Consider the following 27,194-nt stretch of genomic DNA (forward strand, 5'->3'; position numbering starts at 1 on the left):
TTGGATTAGGCAAAGCCTGTCCAGATATGCAGAATGTTGGCTTGTACGGTACCTTAATCTGGTTTTACTTTATTGCGGGTTTTATTTTATTTTTTTAAAAACGTTTTTACCCATAATTTCCTTGCTTTATTCTTTTGTAAATGGCTTCAAGGGTTTTCCTTACAATCAAATGGTGCATAATTTTCTTGAAATAAAATAGTTGTGAATGGGAGAATCACAGCTATGTCATTCCCCGCCCCCCTCAACAACCCCTTTCTCCACTCCAAATGTTTCATTCTGGGGAAAGTTCAACCCTTACAAGAGTCAGAGCACATAAGCCAACCATCCTAAACTGTGGGACATCCACCCAAGAAATAATGCCAGCAGCAGGGCTCCTTCATTAAAGAGGTTTAGACAGCATTAATATTCTATTGTTTCAGAGGGCCCTGGGGAGAATAGATCGTTAGCAGTCCCTACGCTTTTGCTGCAGCTGTTTTAATTAAATTCAAGTTGTGAAAGTTTTCACTTCTCGTTCTGCTGCCTCATGGAGCTTGATGGTAGGGGCATAAATGGGTATATTAAAAAATGTGTGCTCAATGGTCCTGAGTAGAAATAAAGTAAAAGAACAGGATGCATCCAAAGCAGGCATTGAGCAGTATATGTTTTCTGCTTGCGGGATTCTGTTGTGAGCAAGAATACAGAAAACAAGTTCCTGGTCACTTTGCTGAGTGACAGAGAGCACAACCTGTTGTGTATTGACTTTTCCCTCTAGCGCAATTGTTGCATTGGAGTTCTCTGTTGCGCAATGGAGAAACTCTCCCCGGCTGTCATGGGAAGAAGAGACAGCAGGAATGCTTTAAGGGAAACCAGCCTTACTGCCCAGCCTTACTTCACCAGCAGGAGGCACCCTCCACTGGGCCCACTTTCCTTTTAAAAGGACATTGGCCACAAGGGGGCAGCAACATGAGTTTTCCCACAGTGAGTTTCCTGAATGATGCTCTGCGGAGGGTCATTGTGGGTCCTGCAACTGTCTGGTGAGCCCATTTGGGAACTGCCAAAATAATGAGAGCACCCCACTCTGCAAAGCAGCTCCTAGAAGATGTGTTGTCATCAGCTACGGAGAGGAAAAACAAATACGTTTAGGAAGCCACTCTCTGCCCAAGTCAATAAGCTTGTCCAGCCTCTCTGAAGATTTTGTGGTACTAAGATTCATGAGCAGATTCACAATTTCTTGGCCTTTTCAACCTTCATATCCAGTCGCTAGTGGGGGCAGGGGTTCTGTGGTCAAAGTGCCAGCCTAACGGAGCAAAAAACGGAGGTGGAAGGATACCCACAGCTTAGTGATAAAGCAGGCAGTGTCTATGCAGAAAGTTCAAGGTTCAGTCCCCAATGACTTCTCCAGGTAGGGCTGGGGAAAGATTCTGTCTGAAACCCTGGAGAGAGATGCTGCCTGTTGGTGTGAGCAATACCAAGCTGTATGGACCAAAAGGTTCTCCTTCCCTGACAACTGCACACTCTATCCTTTCCTCTTCTTCCTGTGATGTCACAGCAGTCACCTCCTGACCCACAGAAACACTTAGGGCAGACCCCGCGCTGCCACTCCCCACCCCTTCCCTGACACCAGTGGGAGCGTCTGCTTCCACCTTCCTTCTCTGATGTCAGAACATGCACACCACTCACCTCTAAGCAGAACTCAGCCCACCATGCACCCACCCCCTTTGACATGTTTAGGCTTCTGCACTCTGCCGTCACAGAACCTGAACCTTCCACACGCCAGGCCTCCTCCTGTGACCTCACAGCATCCACACAGAACCCTGACCACCCGCGTGCCAGCCATTGGAGCACCCGCCCCTTTCATCAAGGCATGAATTTCCCTGCTCTGACAGCCTAACACCACCCCTGACCTTGCTGGGCCTCTGCTTGTGGCTTTCCAAAAGCCAACCTGCCACCATATGTCCCCTGGCCCACCTCACATCAAAGAACATCCTCCTTTCATCCACATGAAGATTGCCCTGCTCTGACGTCACAGCACCCTTGCCTCCAACCAGTAAGATGCTGCAGTACCTGCACTCACACAGGGACCTTCTGTGATGTCAACAGCATCCCCAACCCACAGGACCCACTTCTGTGACATCACAACACCCATGCTCACACAGGGGCCTTCTTCGATGGCCCAACAGCCACACTCACACAAGGTCCTTCTGTGATGTCATGGCATACACACACACACACACACACACACACACACACACACCTCCCTGTCCTGGTCCCTCCCTGCCAGCCTTCCCTAGAACAGGATCCCTCCATTGGGACTTCCACCATCTCTCAGCTACACTGACTGGCAGCTGTGGCTTTCCAGGGTTTCAGGTGTCTCTCTCAGCCCTACCCACTGGGGATTTTAAAAGGGGGGACCTTCTCCATGCAGAGTATGTGCTCTGCTACTGAGTTACGGCCCTTGCCCTAAAAATAAAGTAAGATTCTAGTCCTCATGGTTCTGAAGAAAAGGTGGAATTAAATAGGAAACCACTTTCAACGGAGTCCACCAACCATTGGTCCATCTAGCTCAGAACTGTTCACACTGAATGGCAGCAGCTCCCTGGGGGTTTCAAACAGGGGACTGAAGCTCGGACCTTCTGTACACAAAGCAGATGCTCCAGCATGGAGCTACAGCTCTCCCTGCCGCAGCCAAGATTCTAGTCCTCATAATTCTGGACAAAGGGCTGGATTAAATAGCAGCACATGTGCATGTAGCTCATTATTGTTGACAATGACTGGCAGCGGTTCTACAGAGTTTCTGGCAGGGGCTCTTTTCCAGCCTCCCCCCCCCCCACCTCCAGAGATGCTGTGGATTGAATCTGGGACTGCCTGCAAGCAAAGCACATGCTCTACCATTTGAGCTACGGCCTTTCCCCCCGTGAAACTCATCCTCACCATTTCTAGCAAAGGAAAAATCGGAGAGCTGGAACATTGGCAAATACTTACTTTTTCCACCTCGTCACTCCAAAGCTGTTGGGGCCACAGAGCAAACAGGAAAAGGTCAGCGTTGGAAGACACCGAAAAGCAACATTCCACAGTGAAAACAACTGTTGGAAGAGGCAACGACAGGGCACACCAGAGGAACAAAACGACAACAACAATGGGGCCCTGCCACCAGCAATAATGAGAGCAGACAGCGATGCTTCCTCCCAGACGTGGGACCTCTGCTTTGGAAAGCTGCTACCCACCCAGGCCATTTCCAGAGGGGCAACTCTCTGTATTTTGAACAAGCCAGGTTTTCAGCAGCTGCACCTGTACCCCTGACTGGTGGAGCACTGCCAAGTTAGATGTATTTAACAGTATCTGTAGTTCCAGGCTCAGGGACAGGGAGGAGGAGGAGGACATAGGAAACTGCCCAATACAGAGACAGATCATTGGTCCATCCAGCTCAGTACTGTCTACTGGAGATGCCAATGAGTATCGAACCCGGGACCTTCTGCGTGCAAAGTGGCTGCTAAAACACAGAGCTGTGGCCTTTCTCATTAAAAATAAGTAAGATTCTAGTCCTCATCATTTTGAATAAAGGCCTGGATTAAACAGGTGCACAGCAGAATGCCTTATCCTGAGTCAGGCCATAGGTCCAGTTAGCTGAGTATTGTCTGCACTGGCTGGCAGCAGCTCTCCCAGGTCTCAGGCAGGGGAGAGGCTAATGGGTAATGAAAAAGGCACATTATAATTTTCTGTTTTTGTTTGTAAAAATGAAAGGTGAGCATGAACCCATTACACAGATGGGAGTGCAGAGGACACGACACACGTAGCCGGAGACTGCTCACACTTAAGTTAAGGCTTCTTACACAACCACATCATATCTCTACTCCCCCCCCCCCTTTTAAACTAACTCAGAAGGACAGTTTGGGTCATAGCAAGACTGTCTGCTGACATCTACTGGCATTTGGGCTCAGGGTTATGGAACCAGACAACAGATGCAACACTTGGTTCACAAAATAAATAAATAAAGTAAATGCACGGACAGGTTAGGGGGCAGAGGAAAAGGGAGAAAAGGGTGCTGACACCTTCCAGAGAGGAGACTTCAACATTTCTTTACCACAGCAGACCACAGCCACCCCACCCTTAGTCAACACAGGCTAGGTTCCATTAGCAGATATTGATCCTATGGGATTTAGAGGGTTGCAAGTTGGATATTCGGGGCAGGAACCAGGAATGACCAATGTAGCAATTTAAGTATCCAAGAGGAGGGTTCCAATTCGCAAGGACGTTTCAGCAGCAGCCAGTATGGCCTAGTGGTTAGAGTGTCGGGCTAGGACCCAGGGAAGAACAGGGTTCAACACACATACACACACACCCCACTCTGGCCACAAAGCTCCCCGTGTGTGACACTGGGTCACAGTCCCTGCCTCTCAGTCACTCCTAGCTTGTGGGATTGTTGTGACGATTAAATTGAGGTGGGGGGAATGTATACACTACCTTGGGCTCCTAAGAGAAAAAGCTGGGATGCAAACACTATTTATCATCTACATTTTGGCAAGAAAATAAGAGAGAGGTGGAGTGGAGCAGGCACTTCTAACCACCCCTTCCCCCCCATCCCTCGTAAGGGTCCCTATTTCTAAGGGTTTGGAGGTCTTGGTGCCTTGCAAGGGAGTGTGTGTGCTTAACAAGAGAAAAAATACACCCACACCCCTGCAAGGACCATCAGAATGGACCGTTCTTTCAAAATGGCTTTTGGTCCAGACAACTGGTTAGTTGGAAAGAACCGATGCAATTTCCTCAGTGGTTAACACTCTTGCATCTCAGTACATCACCCTGTTAAGCTAGATCCTTGAAGACAGTGGTGGTCCTCAAACCCATCCATACAATTAACGGGGGGGTGGGGGGGTGGCGAGAATAATATATTTCCTGCCAGCCAATTCATTCGGCCAACCCAACAGCAAAGCGCAGAGCAGGTAGCAAAAAGAAAAGTGGCCCTTTTGGGGGACAGAGGAGAGAAAGATGGCGAATTGCAGCCCAGAGACAGAATCCAGCCAAGTTATCAGCATGCAAGACCCCTCCCTCTCTTCTGCTGGGCTGTAGACAAAAGACCTTGAGGCAGATGCTGTGATTACAACCATCGGGATGGGGCAGGGTAGCCCCGCTGTTATCTGGAGGTGGTTGTGGTCCTGATGCCACCTGAACACTGCTTACTCAGGGAAACGGGGGCTCTGAGCCTTGGCCTTGCCTCAAAACAATAAGGCAAAATTCTAGTCCTCAGGTTCCAAATAAAGGGCTGGATTTCTTAAAAAAGAAAAGAAAAAAGGAACATATACTGAGTCAGATCACTGAGCACATCTAGCTCAGTACAGTGGTACCTCTGGATGCGAATGGGATCCGTTCCAGAGCCCCGTTCGCATCCTGAGTAGAGCGCAACCTGCGACTGCGTGTGTGCGGGTTGTGATTTGCAGCTTCCGCGCATGCGCGTGGTGTAATTTTGAGCACCTGTGCATGCGCAAGCGGCAAAACCCGGAAGTAACGCGCTCCGTTACTTCCGGGTCACTGCGGAGCGCAACCCGAAAATACTTAACCTGAAGTTACTTCAACCTGAGGTATGACTGTATTGTCTACACAGACTGGCAGCGGCTCTCAGAGATTTCAGACCAGAGTCTTTCCCAGCCTTACCTGAGGACAATGTTGGGAATTAAACCTGTGACCTTCTGCATGCAGGGAGGCTCTTAACACTGAGCTACAGCATTTCCCCTCTTGAAGGGATGGCCACTTGTACTGTATGCTACTATCATCCCCAGGGTGCTGCCCGCTCAAGATAGTTGTTGCAGCCCATGGAGAAAGATCTAACCAATTTGCCTGGACCTCTCAAACTCCTGGTTTCCATATGCTTTTGTTCTAATGTTTTATAGAATGCATTCTTCCGAATGCATTGTTACACAGCAAACACCACTTCTATATTTTTCTAAAGAAAACAAGTGGTTTATAAACACTCCTGAATTAATAAGAAAAGAATAAATATTTTTAATCTTCCTGTTGGAGGCCTCATCACAAGTCTGAAGGCTGCCGGTTTGGGCTGCAAATACCTCTCTGGAAAAAGACACGTGGAATTACTGGGGGACATCTCCACCACCACCACATGCAAATACTAGCATTTGCTACCTGAGAAGGGTCCAGAGAGGATCCCCTGTAAAGCCAGCACTGATGCCGTCCCTCTTTGACTTCCAGCAGCTATTCTGTATGTTATACGCAGAGAAGCTCCTTCCCAGCAAGAGAAGGCCCATTTTAACCTAATTCATAGAAATGTAGAGTTGGAAGACATCCAAAGGTCAACTACTCCAACCCCCTGCCATGAGTCGGGGATTTAAGCCATTTAAGTCTTCCATTTTTGGCTAGTCCCAAGCCTTAGGAGGGCATCAGTGTGGCTCTACCAGCGACCCCCGAATTGACAGTGCAAGGCACACACAGAGTTTTCAACATTTTAACGAGACAGTGCAAATAGATCGTGCAATAGGGAAGGTGGAAGAACAGCTCGTGCAAATGCACTTGGTAACAAGACAATGGGGTACAGGGGAGAGAAGGCGGGCTTTTGTTTCCCTGCTCTTGTCCAGTAGAAAGCAATATTTCTGCCCGTTGAAGGGAACTTGAAGGAGGGGGTGGTGAGCAGAGAAAGGAAGATCAGAAGTTGCCTTCATCAATCTGGTGGACCTCCTGGCAGATGTTTCGAACTACAGCTCCCATCAGACCCAGCTGGCATGGCCATGTGACACTGGGGGCTGATGAGAGTTGTAGCACAGTGGGCCTGGAACGGCCGAGCCCAAGACAAGCCAGTGTTTGTTGCTGCCAGTCTTGCCTCTGCTATTCCTGGAGAAGTGTGGCGTAGTGGTTAGAGTGTCAGGCTGGGTGACCAGGATTCAAGTACCCAACTTGGCCATGAAGTTCACTGATAGTGACCTCGGAACAGTCACCCCCCCCTTTTCTCAGCCAGGCCTACGCCATAGGGTTGTTGTGGAGATTAAATGAGGACCAGGACCTGGGGACCAGGGTTCAAATCCCCCACTTGGCTATGAAGCTGCCCAGAAAAAGCATCCCCTGCTCAGCACTGGACTGGAAGGAAAAGATACAGAAGAAGCACCTTGGCAGAGTCATGACATCATTCCTAAGAATGCTTCTCTATCCTGCCACCCTGGGTGTTGTTACCTGCTCTGTTCCTAGTTCTGATCTGGGGAGTGACTGCTCTGTATCTAGAATGCCAATAACATCACTATTAATTTTAAGAACTGTAACCTTATAGAGCTTGTGCTACAGTTTGCTTTTTCCTCCTCCCTCCAGTTCCTTTTTCCTTGTGTGTTGTGTCTCTTTTTAGCTTGTGAGCCTAAAAGGACAGGAACCATCTAGAATGGTGGTTTGTTTTTGTTTTTTTGCAGGCTGCACGTGGTTTATTTAGCAACTCCTGACTTTAATGGTTTATCAATAACTTTAAGGTTTCTTTTTCTTTGTAAACCGCTGGAAGATTTGTAAAAACAAAACAATCAAGCGGTGTACAAATTTTGTTAAAAAGAAAATAAACAATAAAGTATAAACACTGCAAATAATATTATGATAAAACAAGCTGCTCAGCCTATGGATCAACAGAACTCAGATTCCTCTGCCTAAAAAGCTCTGCACACAGTCCTGGATAGCTTCCATTACGTTAAAATGTTGAAAACCAGCAGTAAAAGACTTGCTCCAGGATGATAAAGGGAAAGGAAAAAGGGAGGAGAGAGAGCAATAAAAAGAGGTTAAAGCACAAACTGTCTAAGAGATGAGGGAGAGAGTTGATCTTACCGCTGATGCGCTGGCGGAGAGAATGTAATTACGTGGTCTAGTCTCGTTAAAGTCAGGCACAGCCTACGGAGGGGGAATAGAATTTCACGTATAGATCATGCAGAAGGGTGAATGGCAGGCTTTCTTTTTTTCTGGGTGGGGAGGGGGGGGGGACTAGAGGGACAGGTATTTCCTGTAAGAAGCATTAGAGGCTTCCTTGCAGTTTGTGTTGCGAGAGGGAGGGCCTCCAGGGGAACATTTGGAAGCAGAAATACTTCTGAAAAATACCAGCTGCTGGAAACTGGGGGGGGGGGGGGATGCTCTTGTGTACTCTTGCCTTGCTTGCTTTCCCTTGGGGGCACCTGGGTGGCCACTGTGAGAGCAGGATGTTGGACCAGATGGGACTCCTTTGGCCTCATCCAGCTCCAGGGCTTTTCTTACGTTCTAGCAAGCTCCTCTAACTATAGCTCAGGCATAGGCAAACTCGGCCCTCCAGATGTTTTTGGGACTACAACTCCCATCATACCTAGCTAACAGGACCTGTGGTCATGGATGATGGGAATTGTAGTCTCAAAACATCTGGAGGGCCAAGTTTGCCTATGCCTGCTACAGCTGGACCAACGGGGACTCCACTCAGTCAGGCCTACCTTTTGACTTGGTGCCTCCTTCCCCAAAGATTTCAACTGCTAGAGATTAATCCCACTCTCTGAAATTTGCTCAGTTCACACTTCAATGTGAACTTGCATTTTTCCAAAATAAAATGCAGCTGTCCTTAAAATTCACACTTCTCTGCATTTCATGATGCAGTTCTCCCAACCGAAGCAAGCGAACAAAAAACAAACAAAAACCCCCAAAAAATGTGCATATAAGGAAAAACAGCAATATACCCCCCCAAAATATTCTTTTATGGAAAATTCACAGAATCATACAGTTGGAAGGGAACCCCAAGGTTCATCTAGTCAAAAACCCCTCCCCCGCAATGCAAGAATCTAAAGAATCCCTGGCAGGTGGTCATCCAACCTCTGTTTAAAGGTCTCCAACAAAGGAGGGTCCATCGCCTTCCAATGGTGCCAGTTCCACTGCTGAATGGCTCTTACTCTCAGAAAGTCACTTGATTCCGTTGGTTTGGGGCCCATCCCCCCCGGAGCAGCAGAAAACAAGATGCTAAGTGATAGCCCTTCAGATATTTGAAGATGGCTATCAAAATGATGCTTGCCAAATATTTTACATCAGGCAAAACTGCATACAAAATATGTAATAATAATAATAATAATAATAATAATAATAATAATAATAATAATAATGACATTAAGGGGGAAATGGGAAACTGAAACTGTCCAATTTATCCATCTGTCAATTATAGGTAGGATCTGGCTGCTGCACCCCCAACCCACAACCTTCCAGAAAGTTCCCAGTGATGGCCTAAGATAGAAATTAGGTGTGATAATGGAGAAAAGATCTGTCGGTGGATATTAGCTGCGATAGTAAATGGAGCTATCCATACACCACTGAATTCAAGTGCTAGGGGCAGACAAGTTAGACCAGTTGCCTTCATCCCTGTGCTGGGTGGGCTCCTCAAAGGATTGGGCTGCCCGCTGTTGGAAACATGATGCCCGTTCTTTGCCTGGTCCACCAGGACTCTCATGCTGCAGTGAAAGTCCTTCTGAAAGGAACAGGGGCAGAGCAAGACCAGCTGGTGGGGTGAGTATGTGTGGAACATCTGTCCCAGGCGCACCCAGGGCTTCTGACATCCATCAGGGCAATCAGAGTCTGTTCTGCTCCCAAACTAGGCCAGAGCCAGGCAGAAATGGGGCAAGATAACCAGCTGAACCCCAAAGCACCCAAAACAGAAAGGCGTTTTGGTGACCAGGTGGCAGATAGCATAAATCTCTAGATAGAAATGGGGTGGTTGTGGTGTTTCATTCTGGAGAGGCCTTCTCATGAGCTCCTTTAAGGCAGTAAGGGACCGCACCATTATCGGGACTGCAATGGGCAAAGGGGAGAGGTTTAGCCCCTTGCCAGCTAACTGCTCCTATTTGCTATGGGCCACAGCAAAGACATCATAAGGGGTGTTTGAAGAGTGGCCTGCAACTTCAGAGTAAGGAATCCTTCTATCACAGTTCATGTGAATGAGTCTCTAGAAGCAAGGGTCGTTTTGTCCAGATCAAAAAACTCAGTGCTGGATGGAGAGTTTGTGAGAGAGCATTTGGAGTGTGGAAGGAGAGTGACATACAAACACAAAGAAAATTATGTGTGCAATTGCTTTGCCCTTAAAGGTAAAGGGACCCCTGACTATTAGGTCCAGTTGTGGCCGACTCTGGGGTTGCGGCGCTCATATTGCTTTATTGGCCAAGGGAGCCAGCGTACAGCTTGGGTCATGTGGCCAGCATGACTAAGCCACTTCTGGCAAACCAGAGCAGTGTACGGAAACGCCGTTTACCTTCCCACCAGAGCGGTACCTATTTATCTACTTGCACTTTGACATGCTTTCGAACTGCTAGGTTGGCAGGAGCAGGGACCGAGCAACGGGAGCTCACCCCATCGCGGGGATTCGAACCGCCAACCTTCTGATCGGCAAGTCCTAGGCTCTGTGGTTTAACCCACAGTGCCACCCACATCTCTTACTGTGTCATTAAACCTGACAGGGTATTTTGCGGGAGCACATTTGCCACTGCAAAGGCAGCATTCTGGACAGCCCCAAGTCTTGGCTTCTCTGCTGCAGATGCTTCCTCATTTATTCAGGTGTATGGAATACAACCATGGTCAGTTTAAAAGCCAGTGCAAGTGCCTGGCAGCCCCTCACTAAGACTTCTGACCCAACTTCAGTCGTGAAGCACCCATTTACTTTTAAAACACTTAGCCAGGCAAGATGACAAAGCACAGAGTAACCCCTATCCCAACTGATTCCTCCAACCACAAAAAGGCAACATATATTTAATTAAGCAGACACAACTAATTCAACCCTGACTTAAGAGTAACTTTTAAAATCAACGAGTTATGCTTAATCTGCAGAGCAGAAATGTCCAGTGGGCAGGGCTATAATTTTATAAGTTTTGCATCAATATACATAAATTTCGACAGCCAAGGGGAGTCAGTATACTGTAGCCTGCATAAAATTATAAACGCATAGGAAACCCCCGGCAATATTTATCAAATCTGCACAATATTTTTCCTGCTGAGATTGGCGGATAAGCAAAGCAGTTCTTTTCTCCCCCAAAAGCCTCCTTAGTTTTCACCAAACACTCGCAAACCAGTGCCTTCAAAGCAATAGTGAAGAGAAACTTGCTTCTTGGGTGCCAAACCTAGCACTCAAGTTCTGACCTTTGCCCAGAACACCCACATTTGTGAATTGTGTATATACAACCCTCAGCAACAAAGCCAAAAATAAAATACCAGTTTTATAGGAAAAGGAAGGTGACTACCCTTTGGGCCCAAATTCAGGTAAGGTTTAGAGGCAGCAATAAGCAACCTAGCAAGATGTTCTTGAACAGGATGTCTGGAACACCTTAACCCTCATTTCTGAGACAGGGAAGCGGCAGAAGGAGAAAGGGAGCCCGATGTCAAGAGCAGGAATCCTGAGGTCATGCCCATGCTTTCGCTTTTTTGACTGCACATTATATATATATATATTGAGAAATAGTTCTGAGAGCCTCTCCAAGTCTTGTGGCTCAAGGATGCAGTCTAGCCGAGATACCCACAATGACCATTCTGGCAAAACAAACAAAAAAAGGAAACTGCAGAAGAGGCAAACCGCTTCATGCCAGCAAAATAGGAGCTGTGGAAGAGGCAAGCCTCTTTGCGTGCCAATAGCCACCATATGCAAGCAGTGATCAAGAGGCAGTGTGGGAAGCCTGAGAATGTATCCCCCTTAATAATGTCCTGCAAGGATTAGGGCAGGTGTCTGGAACCTGTGCCCTCCCCAGGTGTTGTGGAACTACAGTTCCCATCAGCCTCTGCAAGCATGGCCAATGGCCTGGGATGATGGGAATTGTAGTTGGGTAACATCTGGAGGGCCAAGGTTCCCCACACTTGGATTAGGGAGAAAAAGGCTGAGTTTGGTAGCTCAAAATGCAGTCAGACAGTGCAGCACTGCAGGAATTTTCCAAAAAGCTCATACCCTTTTCGAGAAAGTCTGAGCCCTGATCCTCCATTATCCATCCCATCATTTATAGCTGGAGAACCATAATCTTGTAGTTCCCATGAGAAATCATACACACAATCCACACATTCTTTAACCACACCAGGGCTGTGTGTACTCTGGCTTTTTAATAAATAATAATAATAATAATAATAATAATAATAATAATAATAATATACATGTGTCAGAATTCTGCACTGAAGTTCTGTGATCTGCCCAGATTATGCAAACATGCATGATGCCTAATTTGTGCAAAGCGAGCAAAGTGGGAAGGTACTGAAACAAAAATCTCAACCCAGGAAAAATGCATCCCCCCCCAATTACCTTTGTACCCATTAAGGACTAGAAACTTGACTTTAAAATCAAAGTCAAATTTTGCAGCTTAAAAACAAAACAAAACTGTATCGCAACAGGTACACACACCACCCTGTCTGCCATTCTCCTCTCCCCACCCCGAAACTCTGCCTCTTGAGCAAACACTTACAAAAAGGCTTTGGCAAACGGAAATGATTGTAGGCTCTGTGGATGAAATCAGCCAGTCAGCTGTTTCTGCCACAGGCAGGTCTCTCTCTCTCTCTCTCTCTCTCTCACACACACACACATACGCACGCACTCTCTCTCTCTCTCTCTCTCACACACACACATTTCAAGTGCATTCTCCAGGGCGAGTCCCCGCTGGGCAAAGAGGACTCTCTTAAAAAAAAAAAAAAAGATTTCTGGATGGAAGTGGGACAATAAGAAGCATTTCAGGTCAAAACGTCACAGCACCATAAACACAATATAATACTCACATCTCCCTCACACTGAGCAAAATCACAGAATAAAAAAAAAAGACAGAACAGAGAGGTTAGTGGACAAAAACATCAGCAACACAAAAGGCAAGAGATTCAGAAGTTAGGAGGGGAAAGAAACTAACAGACAGGGAAAGAGTCAACTCAGGAGAGCAGGAAAGAAATTTGCTTTGGATGGCAAAATCAGCTCTATGAGAAGATAAGGAAGTCAGAGATAGGGAGAAGGTTTGCAATTCTGCAGTGGGGAGGGATGGTGGGCTGTGGATACAGATGGAGAGAAGGGAGATTCAGTTCACATTTTCAGGAGAATGTTACCAAATCTGCACTTTCCAAAACGGTGTGCAAACTGAAACACACCCAGCCTTCAAAAATTATCCAAATTTTGCAATTCAGTTCTCCAGCCTAGTAACGTGTACAAAAAGCCATTTACTGAGGTCAAGAGTGTACAGATAAATGCATGTATTAGTGAAATGCAGCATAAAAAGGTGGCGCTATAAGAGGAGGAAATATGCAAAAGTCATATATATATATATATATATATATATATATATATATATATATATATGAAATTTGCATGAAAATTTCATGCTGCTGAATTTTCACGAAGACTTTAAAATATATATAATCATATTGATGTGGAAAAGTGGAGAACTGGATTTAAGACTGGAAATATCAGGAATCAGAGACAAGCAGAAATTGACAGCACCCCTATTGAAAGATTCACTCCTCCCAGCTGAAATGGTCAGATACACCCTCCCCTAGTTTTGGGCGACTGGATTTAAGAGAAGGTGGGATGGAGGTGTGTTTCTTTCAGGCTCCTCCTATTGAAGGGCTGGGGACCAAGGAGGGATATAGGGGAGGGATAATGGCAGGCAAGCCCCAGAGAGAGGGTGGTGTGGGGTCGGAACACAAGAGAAGCTGGTGCTTCAAACCAAACACTTTTCAGTTCTAGCAAAAAAGGCAAGTTCACACAATCGTTTTCCCTGCTCAGGTGGTAGCTGCAACTACTTTATTACGCGCCGCACTCAGTACAGTTTCAGTGTAAACCTCCCAATCCCCTGCAATTATTATTTTTAAGCCCTAGAAAAAACAGGACGAGACTTTTGACAAAATGTGCTGTTATCAGAGAGGTTGGCTAGAATGTGGCCTCACCCTGTAACAGGCACTCAGTTTGCAGGGAGGGGGGAGCGGGAAACCTTAGCCCTCCAGACACTGATGTACTACAACTCCCATTGTTCCTGAGTATTGGCCATGCTGGCTAACCTGGTGGGAGTCAGGAGTCCCAACATCTGGAGAGCCAGAGGTGTGTGTATGTGTGGTATAAATAGGAAGCTGGGAGGGGTTTTTTTATTACAAAAAAACGACTCATGTCGTCATGGTTTTTAGTAAGCAGGCAACCCTAAGAACCAGAAGCACTAGGGCCAACTTGTGTATTTGGCAACCTAGTATGCTAATGGTTCTTGACAACCTATGTGGAATCAGCCAGTTGGATACCTGAAGTTTGGTCGGAACAAAATGGGTAGGGTGGAATAAAGAAGCAACATCACGTTAAATGCATTATTGCATTTATAGATGTCTGGGTCGGTTTTGCTTTTTGTTAAAACACCTGTGCCCCCGACGCCCAATATTGTTGGACTACAACTCCCATCATCCCTGACTACTGGCTATGCTGGTTGGACGCTGATGGTATTTGGAGTTCAGCCCACCAGGAGGGCCACAGGTCCCCACCACACAGCCCTGGTTAAAATCTCCCCTCCAGCTTCTGACTCTTGCAGGAGGGAATTGGCTATTGGTACCACGGCCAACAGCTTCTTTCCTACAACCAGTAGGGGCTGGAAGAACTGAGCACTGCCTCCTTGTGACACTGGATCGCAACTCGACCCTTTCCCCCGTCAGCTAATATGTAACATAAAACTCAGACGAATTAAATGTGGTCAAGAGTTTAAGTCCCACGAACAACCACTGCTCATCCCAAAATTGGGGTCAAGCCTTTCCGACAATGACAGTGATCAGTTAAGGGTCTAACTGTGACATTCAATCTCTCCATTGCATGCCTGGCCTGTTTTATGTACCAAAAAAACGACAGACTTGCCCATTTTTAATGCAGGGTGTGGAGATGAGGTGCAAACACCCCTCCCCAACAACTTTATTCCAGCTGTTCTGCAGGAATCTGCCTCCTCCTGGAGGGAAAGTAAGAGTTCAGCTACTCTAATTTGCACCCCAGGTCACACTTGGCGCTGAAACCTAGATCCTATCACCTCCCACTTTAGAGGACTGGGCTATCTGAAGGACCACTTAGGCGCATATGACTTTAGATGAAGAATCCCATAGCAAGTGCCAAATGCAGACACATTAGATGGGGCAGGGGTAATTGGTTGAGTTAAAAAGTGGCTGCCCTCTCACTAATGAGCCATGTTCAAGGTCCTTGTATTAATGTACAAAGAGCCCTGGACCACTTTAGTTGGTGAGGCTCTTCTGACAACAATGAGAAACTGAGCCTTTCATGTCATTGACCCAGTCCTGTGGAACTCTCTGCCACTGGAGATTCAACAGGCACCTTCTGTGTCAACCTGCTGAAAACTTTTCTATTACTCACTCTGGCTTGCAGGTAGGTGGGGGTGGGGGTGGGGGTCCGGGAAGGAGAGAGGAGAGTTCAGACATCCTAACCCTTCCTCCCCTCCCTAGATGATGCATTGCATGCAGTTCAGAAGAGATTCAGGCCCACCAGAGGGAGGTGGAGTAGCAGAGCACATGTTGGAATCTGTCACATGCAGGCATGAGTAAAAAGACTACGTGGGTGGGTAAGAGGGGGGATAACACACAAGAGGATTGTCAACAAGGAAGTAAGTGGGGAGGAGAGGAGAGGAGCATTACCGCTGCTTTGGCCTCTGCAGCCTTTGCTTTCTTCAGCCTTGCTTTGCACGCATCCAGGTCTAGACGGCGGTTTTGCAGGATCCGTCTCTCCTTCTGGGAAGGAAGAAGGGAAGGGTGGGGAGAAGAGTCAAGATTGCAAAAGGAAAAAGGCTTTCTTACTGCATAGCTACATAAGAACATTAAAAGAGCCTGGCTGCAGGATCAGGCTAAAGGGGAGCCATCTAGTTTAGCCTTCTGTTCTCACAGTGGTCAACCAGGTGCCCCGATAGGAAGCCCTCAAGAGCCCTATCCCTTCCTGTGGTTTCCAGAAACTGCTGTGTTAAAGTGTTACTGCCTCTGGTCCTGGAGGCAGAGCATAATATTCTTTGTGACAAGTAGCCATTGATAGCCTTATCTGCCTCCCATTAATGCGTCCAATCCTCTTCTAAAGTGACCCAACTGCAATAGTCTCTAAGTGGTTTGCAAAGATGAAAGAAAAAAGAAAACCAATTAAAAGCTATAAAACCAAGCAGGAATTAAAACAGCTCCCCGCCAGAGAGCTACAATTCCCAGTGCTCTTAAACTACAATTCCCAGGATTCTTTTTTGGGGGGGAGCATGCATGTGCTTTGAACCGACTGAGGTGGTATTTGGCCAAGTTTTACCTGGAGTAAAGGTAAAGGGACCCCTGGCCATTAGGTCCAGTCGTGACCGACTCTGGGGTTGCGTGCTCATCTCGCTCTATAGGCCGAGGGAGCTGGCATACAGCTTCTGGGTCATGTGGCCAGCATGACTAAGCCGCTTCTGGCAAACCAGAGCAGCGCACGGAAACGCCTTTTACCTTCCCGCCGGAGCGGTACCTATTTATCTACTTGCACTTTGGCATGCTTTCAAACTGCTAGGTTGGCAGGAGACTTGGAGTAGAGCCAATGAAATGAATGAACATGACTAAGTTAGGTCCATTGATTTCCACCGGTGGACTCACTACCACCCGTGGCACAGATGCCGGTCTAACACTACTTATTTCTTGGTCGGAAAATATCGACGCATTTATTTAATTCTTCCTAGACATTAATTAACCCCCTCTCATCTCTTTGAAAATGTCTCAGAAGTCAACTCCTTTCACTGCCACAAAACTGGCCTTCTCATAGGAAGCTGTCTTCTACTGAGTCAGGACCTAGCTTAATATTGCCTTTGCTGATTCACAGAGGCTTTCCAGGATTTAGGCAGCCCTTCCCGTAAGTCAGAAGCTACAGCCCTTTGCCTAAGCATAAAGATTCTAGCCCTCAGAGTTCTGAAGAGCGAACTGAATTAAACAGGAACACAGGAGACTGCCTTATACTGAACAAGACCATTGGTCCACCTAGCTCAGTATTGTCCACCCTGATCGGCAGTGGCTCTCCAGGGTGCCAGGCAGGGGACATTCCTCAGCCCTACCTGGAGGTGCCATTGGGGGCTGAACCTGGGACCCTCTCCATGCAAAACAGGTGCTCTGAGCCCCCACCACTTACCGAAATAGTTCTCCAGTCACCCTCCAGGAAATTGCGCAGAGGGCTGAGGAAGTTGATGGAGGCAGAGTGGATGAAGTCCCTCTCTGCTCCACCCAAGCGCCGCTCTGTTTCACCAACTTTGATGAGGGTCTTCCCTGTGAGAGAGAAGACACAGCAAAGGGACTTCAGGCAGCTGACCTGGGCAACGTCTTCACCTGTGTCAGGTCAGCTCCACCTCTCCGCAGGCGAGAGGTGACAATGGTGGTTCAGGGCACTTTTATTGGCTCAAGGGGAAAAGGGCAAAAACAGGTTTGGTGTTGGGTACATGTGCAGAATTAGTAGATATTTATACCAGCTTTAAACTTATATGGAAGAAAGGCCTGCAACATGCAAATAAAATATTCTAAATGGTATAAAGGTTAAGGGACCCCTGACCATTAGGTCCAGTCGCGGACGACTCTGGGGTTGTGGCGCTCATCTCGCTTTATTGGAAGAGGGAGCCAGTGTACAGCTTCCGGGTCATGTGGTCAGCATGACTGAGCCGCTTCTGGTGAACCAGAGCAGCACAAATTATGTGCATCAAGGCTTGGAGGATCCTGAAAAAAATCCTATGCTGTTTGATGGGATTATATCTCATAAACAAGAAATGAGGATGTCCAGGATTCTATCTCCACAGTAGAACGTGAAATTTGGCTTTCCTGATGGTCTTAAGTACTGGTACTTTACCAACCTAATGTTTTGTCACTCCCAGTTACAGTATAGTGCACTGCTTTTTTGCGCTTCTGTTTGTTTTTATTGTATTGATTCGTTTGATTTACATCAATAATATATTTCTTAAAAAAGTAAAGGGCAGGAGTCAGGCAGGGAGTCACACCCCTGCTTTAGCCAGGGTGGGGAGAATAACAGGAAGGCAGGAAACTAAGGCAAGGGTTAGTCAGGAGGAGACTGCATAGTTATTTCAGTTAGACTGTTTTTGGCTGAGTTGCAATAATGTGAAGGGGGAGCAGTGATTACAGGCCGAAGAATGAGGTTACATCCCCAAGCAATATTGCACCACTCCCAGACTGCAGCCATTTTCATTTGGATGGGCTAAAGGGAGTTGTGTGGAGTCTCCGGTGTTTGGGTGTGGGTGTGATCACCATGCAATTACAGGAGACCGAGATCATTAACTTGAGCCTCGGGGCCGTAATGGATTTTGCAAGAACCCAACATAATCAAATTGAGGAGCACCAGAGCAGAGAGAACAGGCAAATTCGTGCCTGATTGTCCGAGGGTACAAATTTCAGGAGGTTCTGGCTGCGGCAAAAGAACGTTTATTGATTTTTTGTGGAAGCAGAACTCTTCAAATGAGTGAAAGGGATGTAGGGGACCCCAAACTTGCCTTCTCTGTCGCAGGATGACCAGGAAAAGGCCACCCACATTTGGAGAGTCTGCCACTCCCATTGTGCCTGACTTTTGGCCATTTTGGTAGGGCCTGCTGGAGAGTTAGAGGCTACCAACAATAGCTTTGCCTCATCTGCTTTATGGACAGGAAGTAGTGGCAGTCCAAAGACCTAGTATGGCTTGTTTAGCCAACCATTTTTTCACAGCAACCACCAACCTCCACACGCAAGTCCTCTGCACATCTCTGAAGATACAATGGCGGTAAGGCTTGATGAGAGACTCACCAACCCTTATCTTCTCCAAAAAGCTATGTGCTACATCCACAAAACTCACCATAAGGGGAATTGGGGCCAAAGTCATTGGCTGCCTCAATCATATACTGAGCCAGGAGCTCCCCGTTGGTGACCCGAGAGGGCACCTTTCGGTCCAACTTCTCATAAAGGAACTCTTCAACTCTGGCACCTGGTGGGTGGGAAAAAAGAGATTGTGTTAGGTCTTGAAAGCATTTTGGGAAAATATCTTGTATCTCTGGGGAGAAGTCAAGCCTGCAGAGCCAGTGACGCAGGCACTTCAGCAGGGATGGCCAACGTTTTTAGATTAATTCTTTAATTGTACAGTGGTACCTCGTGTTACAGACTGGGATCTGTTCTGAAGGCCCGTCTGTAACGTGAAATTCCTGCAACTCAAAGTGCTGCATCTGTGCAGGCGCACGGCATGATTTGGTGCTTCTGCGCATGTGCAAAGCGTGATCTTCTGCACATGCACAAGTGGTGAAACCCGGAAGTAACCCGTTCCGGTACTTCCAGGTTCCTGCGTGATGTAACTCAAAAAGACACAACATAAAGCGGATGCAACACGAGGTATGACTGTACAATGAAAAGTGCCTCTATGACAGTGTCCCACTTTGGAATGCCCCCCACCCCCGAAAGGCTGGCTTGTAGACTTTACAAGCTTCTTGGAAGTGGGTTGGAGACCCTCCTATTTGTTTAGCCAATTTGGATGATTTCTTGCTGTTTTTACTTTACGAAACAAAAAACAAAACCACAATACAGTACTTAAGCTTTTCATGTTTTTAAATCTTGGGCTTGCGGTCGTCCATTGTGGTTCTGTGTTACTTGAAATGGCTTTTACATGCTGCACAGATTCATTTTTGTGTGTGTGTGTGTGTGTGTGTGTGTGTGTGTGTGTGCTTTTGCCTGCTGCCTTGCAATCTCTTTAATGAGGTGTGGTTAAGAAATGCTTTAAGCAAAACAAAACAATATTTGGGGCTAGCGGCAAATATGAAAGGGGCTCTGCACAGGGTGGTGGAGAGAGGTGGCGGATCTGCTTCCTCCTCTTCGACAACAAGGATTACAAGGAGAGGACCTCCTCTCTCCATCCCTAGATGCCAGCCTTCCAGGCCCCACATCGCGTGCTCCTTCTTCCTCCTTACATCTGGGGCTGCCAAACCATGCCAGATCCTGACAGAGCCGAGGGGGCCCCGCCCATGACACCCAATGGATCAATTTCTCCAAAACCTAAAGAGGTGCTTACTAGGGTTTGGCTGCAAGAGGACTTCAGTTTGACGTAAGATTTTCTCCGTCCAGTTCTTGGTGCAATCTGCTCGGGCCAGGAGGTTTTCAAAGTGGGCATCCAACTCTGTCTTCTCGGCCTGGCCAAACTTCTCCTCTGTGAACTGCAGGGGGGGTGAGGGAGACAAAAATTGAAAGATTTTAATTTGCCCAAAATGGTATTGGGGGTGGGACGGAACTAATGTATCAGAGCTAGTATGGTGTAGGGCATGGGTAGGCAAACTAAGGCCCGGGGGCCGGATCTGGCCCAATCGCCTTCTCAATCCAGCCCATGGGCGGTCTGGGAATCAGCGAGGTTTTTACATGAGTAGAATGTGTGCTTTTATTTAAAATGCATCTCTGGGTTATTTGTGGGGCCTGCCTGGTGTTTTTACATGAGTAGAATGTGTGCTTTTATTTAAAATGCATCTCTGGGTTATTTGTGGGGCATAGGAATTCGTTCATTCCCCCCCCCCAAAAAAATATAGTCTGCCCCCTCCACAAGGTCTGAGGGACAGTAGACCGGCCCCCTGCTGAAAAAGCTTGCTGACCCCTGGTGTAGGGGTTAGCGTGCCTTTAAGCGCATTGAACATTGTGCGTCACAGAATGCTGCTTCTTTTCCTTTAAAAAAGAGCCCAGATAGCTCAGTTGGTTAGAGTGTGGTGCTGAAAACGCCATCCCCCTTATGGGATAGCTGCATATTCCTGCATCGCAGGGGGTTGGACTAGATGACCCCCAAGGTCTGTTCCAACTCTTTGATTCTATGATTCTAAAGTCCACCCTTCTAGGAAGTGGTGCAGCCTAGAACCACAACTCAGAATTCTGCATGATGGGTGCAACAGAAATTCTAGGCTGCAACCTACGTGCCAAATATTTGCACAAGAATACAGCCTGCTAGTTGCTTTGCTGAGAGGATGGAGAGGCAAAAATATTATAGGGCACATTGCCAGTTCTTTCTTGAGAGCTCCAGCAGAGCTCATCGCTCAGCTTCATGATGCCTTGTTAGAATGGAACCACAGAAGGCTTTTGAAAAGCCACAGATCGTAAATGGTGGGAGGTCTCAGGGTATTACTTAGACAGCAGCAACAGTTCCTACCGTGCCTTCCATGTTTCAGGAACACAGGAAGCTGCCTTATATCAAACCAGACTACTGGTCCATCTAGTTCAGTATTGCCTACACTGACCAGCAGCTGTGCTTCAGGTTTTCCATTGTCAGCCCTACCTGGAGATGAACCTTGGACCTTCTGCATGCAAAACATGTGCTCTGCCACTGAGCTGTAGCCCTTAAAAAGTTAAGTAAGATTCAAGTCCTCAATGTTCTGAAGAAATGACTGGTTTTAAACAAGAGCATAAGAAGCTGCCTTATCCAGTCAGACCATTGGGTCAATCTAGCTCAGTACTGTCTACACTGGCTGGCAGCAGCCCTCTAGGGTTTCAGGCAGGGGATCTGTCTTCCCAGTCCCACCTGGAGATGCTGCTGGGTATTGAACTTGGGACCTTCTGCATGCAAAGCAGATGCTCTGTCACTGAGCTATGGGTCTTCCCCATAGTTTTATTTTTATTTTATAAAAATAAAATAAATGTTGCCAGAGTTTTATTTTAAAACTCTGGCAACATACAGACTTTACCAGTATATTTTTGTGTGTGTGGCTCTTGCTGAAAAACTGGCCACGTTTCCAGCAGTTGTACAAATCCTAGCAGAAGCAGGTCTGACTCAAATTATGACTCAGCCACAGTCTTCAGGCTACATATGCTAATTGTCTGTAGCCTGATAGATTTGGGTAGCAAAGCAATATGTTCCTTTTTATAGGAATAATGGGAAATACGGTAAATGTAGACAGGGACAATGGAAGCTGCCTTCCACTGAATTGGAACACTTATCCATTTAGCTCGATATTGTCCACAATGACTGGCAGCTGTTCTTCAGGGTTTCAGGCAATGGGTCTTTCCCTAAACCTGTCATGAGATTCTAGCAACATCTGTGGGGCACCAGGTTCCCCATGCATTCTTTTCAGAATGACATATCGACGCCCAAACCATTTTTAAAAATAGTAAATGGGTACACACAGGCTCAGCACATTCCAGGCTAGAATTTGCTTATGGAGAGAGAGTATTCTCAGCAAGTGCTACAAAGCCCTCTCAACTGCAGCAACAACAACAACTCAAGCATTGCATTGTAAAGTTGACTAGAGGGGGAAAGCAAACAATGCAGGAAAAGCCTCCCAAACAAAAGTGGGTATTTTTTTCTTGGGGGGGGGCGGGGGGGCAGGAGAAAGTATGTTTCAGCACTTTCAGCTCAAAATCAGGGAAGAGTAATAAGCAAAATGAAACCAAAACACCCCAAGGCAGACCCACTGAAATTGAAGGGCATGACTCACTTAGATCCATTAATTTCAATGGGTTTTCTCTGAGTAGAGCTGCAATACACTCACTATATAGCATCCGGGGGGTTGGGGCAGCAATGGGTGGTTTACAGAAGATTTTGAACTGGAAAATTTCCCACTCCATATCATATCATGAGTAAAGGTAAAGGTAAAGGGACCCCTGACCATTAGGTCCAGTCATGACCGACTCTGGGGTTGCGGCGCTCATCTCGCTTTATTGGCTGAGGGAGCCGGCGTACAGCTTCCAGGTCATGTGACCAGCATGACTAAGCTGCTTCTGGTGAACCAGAGCAGCGCACGGAAACGCCGTTTACCTTCCCGCCGGAGCGGTACCTATTTATCTACTTGCACTTTGACGTGCTTTCGAACTGCTAGGTTGGCAGGAGCAGGGACCGAGCAACGGGAGCTCACCCCGTCGTGGGGATTCGAACAACCGACCTTCCGATCAGCAAGTCCTAGGCTCTGTGGTTTAACCCACAGCGCCACCCGCATCCCTATATCATGAGTAGGCAGGGGCTTTTGAATGAAAAACAGCAAAAAATGCTAATGCCATTCTCTGCATATTCAATAGATGTTTGGTGTCCAGATCAAGGGAAGCTATTATTTCCTTTTCTTCCTTGGTCAGACCATGCCTGGATAATTTTGTCCAGTTGTGGTGACCTCAGTTTAAGGATATTGACAAGCTGGAATGTGTGTAGAGGAGGGCGACCAAGATGATCAAGGGTCTAGAAACCAAACCTTATGAGGAACAGTTGAAGGAGCTGGGTCTGTTTAGCCTGGAAAAGAGGAGACTTAAGAGGAGATATGATAGCCATCTTAAAATATCTCAAGGGCTGTCACATGGAAGAGGGAACAAGTTTGTTTTCTCCGGCTCTGGAGGGTAGGACTCAAAGCAAGGGATTCAAGTTACAAGAAAGGAGATTCTGACTAAAGATCAGGAAGAACTTTCTGACAGTAAGAGCTGTTCAACAGTGGAATGGTCTCCCTCGGGAGTTGGTGGGCTCTCCTTCCTTGGAGGATTTTAATGGGTGGCCATCTGGGATTCTTTAGCTGTGAGTTCTACATTGCAGGAAGTTGTACTAAATGACCTTTTGGGTCCCTTCCAATCTTATGATTCTATGACCTTAATTTCCTGCCCTAAGACACACATTCCTTCTTGGGATCCAACACATAGGAGGAGTAAGTGCAAAGTTGGCAGCAAGTGAGCCTCTTCCCCCACCCCACCCCCATCTTCCTCTTTCAGTCTTTGGGCCAAGAGGAGTAAAAGTAACTGGCCTTGTTTTCAGTCCCAGGAAGGCAGGGTCGCATTTATGCCGGCGATGAATAATGTAGGCTGGCGTTTTTGCAGGGAGCCTCTCGCCCACATTGGCGAGGGGAGGCAAGCTGCAGCCCAGGAAAATCAATATTTCATGTTGGAGTAGAGTTTCCTCAGCCTGGAGGTGGGGAGGAGAATCTGCCGCTCAACACGAAATGCGTGCATTGTTTCACTCCCTGGCTAACAGAAGGGGAGCAACAATGGAGAGTGGTCCATCGCCTCTGGCACAAAGACTTACTGTTAACCTCAAAGTTAAACCCCTTTTTTTGCAGACTGGGGGTTCCCTCCAGCAACCTATTTATTCAACATGCATCCTGATTTGTCTGCAGAAAGCTTGATTGAAATTTAGATTATATGTCTGGTTTTGAATCCATTCAAGTTTGTCTCCAGGGTGGTGATATGACTATTGTTATTACATCCCACCTTTCCCTGCCGGAAAGGTACTCAAGGCAGCTTACGGATAAAATAGGAAAAGCTAAAACATAGGAAACAATCATTAAAAAGCAATTAAACACTAATTAGAATAAAATCTCTCTCTCTCAGCTCTATTAAAATATACAGATAATTACAATAAATACATAACATCACTGGCCCTTTCCAAAAAGCCAGTTAATTCCCAAAAGCCTGTTGGAACAAAAAGGTCTTTACCTGCTAACAGAAGGACAGCAAGGAAGGAGCCTGTTTAGGTTCTCTAGGGAAAGAACCTTCTCCTACGTGCCCACCATGTGTGCCTGGGAGGGTACTGGGTCCAAGAGCAGGGCCTCCCTTGAAGATCTCAGAACCCAGGCAGGTTTGTATGATGGACTATGGTCTTTCCAAGTGTGGTCTAACCAAGGTGGAATAGAGCAGTACTATGACCTCCTTTGATTTCTTGATGCAGCCTAGAATGGCATTAGCTTTTTTTGCTAATACATCACACTGTTGACTCATGGGAAGCTTGTGGTCTCCTAAGACCCCTTCATCTCTTTCACCTGTACTACTGGCGATCCAGGCATCCTGCATCTTATACTGGTGCAGGTGGTCCCTATTGAAATTCATTTTGTTAGCCTGGATCTAGACACATCAAAGAAGCATTTCAGGTTTAAGAGGTGTAAATTTAAACAGGGAAAACAGGTAGAGAAAAATGGGACTCCATGTCACCATCTGGTGGCACAATGTTATATTGCACATACAACACATATAAATCACTTTTTCTTTGCCAGCCTAGCTGAGTCCTCAGTTTGGTCCCAGTTTTCCAGTCTGTTAAGGTCATCTTGAATCCTGATTCTGTCTTCTGTGACAATAACTACCCCTCCCAGTGTGGTGTCATCTGCAAATTTGATGAACATCCCCTCAATTCTTTCATCCAAGTCATTTATAAAGACGTGGAATAACAACAACTCCCACCCATCTTTGATTCCCTTCTCTTTGAATATTTCTGACCATGGGACTACACCCAGTAGTTCCTTAAGCTTCTGGTAATCAGCCTTCTTCAAGTCCAGAGTTCATGTCTGATCACACTCAGTTTTCCCTTGCCAGTGAATAATGAAAGACATGGTCACTTCCTCCCAAGCTTCCTAGTACTTCCACTTTGTTGATCAATTACTCTCTCTTGGTGAGGACCAGGTCCAATACAGATGACCCCCTTGTTGCTTCTTTGGCCTTCCAGGAAATGAAATTGTCAGTGGGGCAATGAAGGAATTGGTTGGTCCTTACATTCTTGGCAGTTTGAGTCCCAGCTGATATCAGGACAGTTGAAGTCTCCCATGACTACTATATTTCTCCTTGGTGAATGTTTGATAATCTGCTCTAGGAAGCCATCATCTGTTGTTTCCCTCTCCTGCACCCACATTCTGTCTGCCTTCCATGCTCCAGGTCATGGATCTCTTCACAAGTGTACACATCCTTTACATAAAATGCTACTCCTCCTCCCTTCCTGTTTGATCTATTTCTTTTGAGCAAGTTGTACCCCTCAGTTTCTACTTTCCAGTGTCCGAGGTGAGGGCATGGAATTGATTTTGCAGCTCCAGAGCCAAAGCATGGATCCAGGCAGCCTTGTTTTTTTTTTGTCACATTCCTCTGGGGGTTTGTCTCCTGCATTGTTTTCCCTCCTACCACTAGAAGGCGCTGCTCCTCTGTTCTCACTGTCCCTCTGTGTTTTCATTTTAAAAATTGCCTACCATTGGCAGCTTCCCCCCCCCCTTGCCAAATTTTCCTCTAGCACCATAAATTACTTAGGATTTGCTATTCAGGATTTCAAAGTAGAGTGGATGAATTAAACTCTTTGACAAAGCAATGCCCAGAGATGGAGGACTAACTTGGCTTTTTGACCTTAGTACCTTATTTACTGCAATGTCAGAAAAACTCGCTCATTCTTTACGAGTTTCCAGAGGTAAAGCCAAACCTATAGACTATGCAGCTAAATGGTGCTGATTCATTCAAGTATGATTTTATTTGGATTCAATTTCTGCATTGCAGTGTGTTGGACGAGTTGACCCTCAGGGTCCTTTCCAACTTTGTTGTTGTTGTTGTTTAGTCGTTTAGTCGTGTCCGACTCTTCGTGACCCCATGGACCAGAGAATGCCAGGCACCTCTGTCCTCCACTGCCTCCCGCAGTTTAGTCAAACTCATGCTGGTAACCTCGAAAACACTATCCAACCATCTCGTCCTCTGTCGCCCCCTTCTCCTTGTGCCCTCCATCTTTCCCAACATCAGGGTCTTCTCCAGGGAGTCTTCTCTTCTCATGAGGTGGCCAAAGTATTGGAGCCTCAGCTTCACAATCTGTCCTTCCAGTGAGCACTCAGGGCTGATTTCCTTCAGAATGGAGAGGTTTGATCTTCTTGCAGTCCATGGGACTCTCAAGAGTCTCCTCCAGCACCATAATTCAAAAGCATCAATTCTTCGGCAATCAGCCTTCTTTATGGTCCAGCTCTCACTTCCATACATCACTACTGGGAAAACCGTAGCTTTAACTATACGAACCTTTGTTGGCAAGGTGATGTCTCTACTTCTCAAGATGCTGTCTAGGCCTGTCATTGCCCTTCTCCCAAGAAGCAGGCGTCTTTTAATTTCGTGACTGCTGTCACCATCTGCAGTGATCATGGAGCCCAAGAAAGTAAAATCTCTCACTGCCTCCATTTCTTCCCCTTCTATTTGCCAGGAGGTGATGGGACCAGTGGCCATGATCTTCGTTTTTTTGATGTTGAGCTTCAGACCATATTTTGCGCTCTCCTCTTTCACCCTCATTAAAAGGTTCTTTAATTCCTCCTCACTTTCTGCCATCAAGGTTGTGTCATCTGCATATCTGAGGTTGTTGATATTTCTTCCGGCAATCTTAATTCCGGCTAGGGATTCATCCAGCCCAGCCTTTCGCATGATGAATTCTGCATATAAGTTAAAGAAGCAGGGAGACAAAATACAGCCTTGTCGTACTCCTTTTCCAATTTTGAAACAATCAGTTGTTCCATATCCAGTTCTAACTGTAGCTTCTTGTCCCACATAGAGATTTCTCAGGAGACAGATGAGGTGATCAGGCACTCCCATTTCTTTAAGAACTT

General features: G+C 46.7%; 1 protein-coding gene across 5 annotated transcripts in view; it reads right to left on the minus strand.

The window, feature by feature from the left end:
* SH3GLB2 (SH3 domain containing GRB2 like, endophilin B2) overlaps positions 1–27,194 on the minus strand; it is a 50,031-nt gene that overhangs the window by 7,025 nt on the left and 15,812 nt on the right. For 2 of the 5 annotated variants that reach the window (XM_053373296.1, XM_053373297.1), the window contains exons 2-7: positions 19,943–20,084; positions 18,743–18,871; positions 17,048–17,181; positions 15,559–15,651; positions 7,777–7,839; positions 2,962–2,985 (exon numbers count right to left, since the gene is read on the minus strand). In XM_053373296.1, coding sequence (XP_053229271.1) covers positions 2,962–2,985; positions 7,777–7,839; positions 15,559–15,651; positions 17,048–17,181; positions 18,743–18,871; positions 19,943–20,084 — 585 coding nt within the window. The remainder of the gene's footprint in view (positions 1–2,961; positions 2,986–7,776; positions 7,840–15,558; positions 15,652–17,047; positions 17,182–18,742; positions 18,872–19,942; positions 20,085–27,194) is intronic. The other 3 variants (XM_053373298.1, XM_053373299.1, XM_053373301.1) reach the window with 3 other exon arrangements.

This window comes from Podarcis raffonei, chromosome Z (assembly GCF_027172205.1).
Source record: "Podarcis raffonei isolate rPodRaf1 chromosome Z, rPodRaf1.pri, whole genome shotgun sequence".
In the NCBI taxonomy this organism is placed as follows: Eukaryota; Metazoa; Chordata; class Lepidosauria; order Squamata; family Lacertidae; genus Podarcis; species Podarcis raffonei.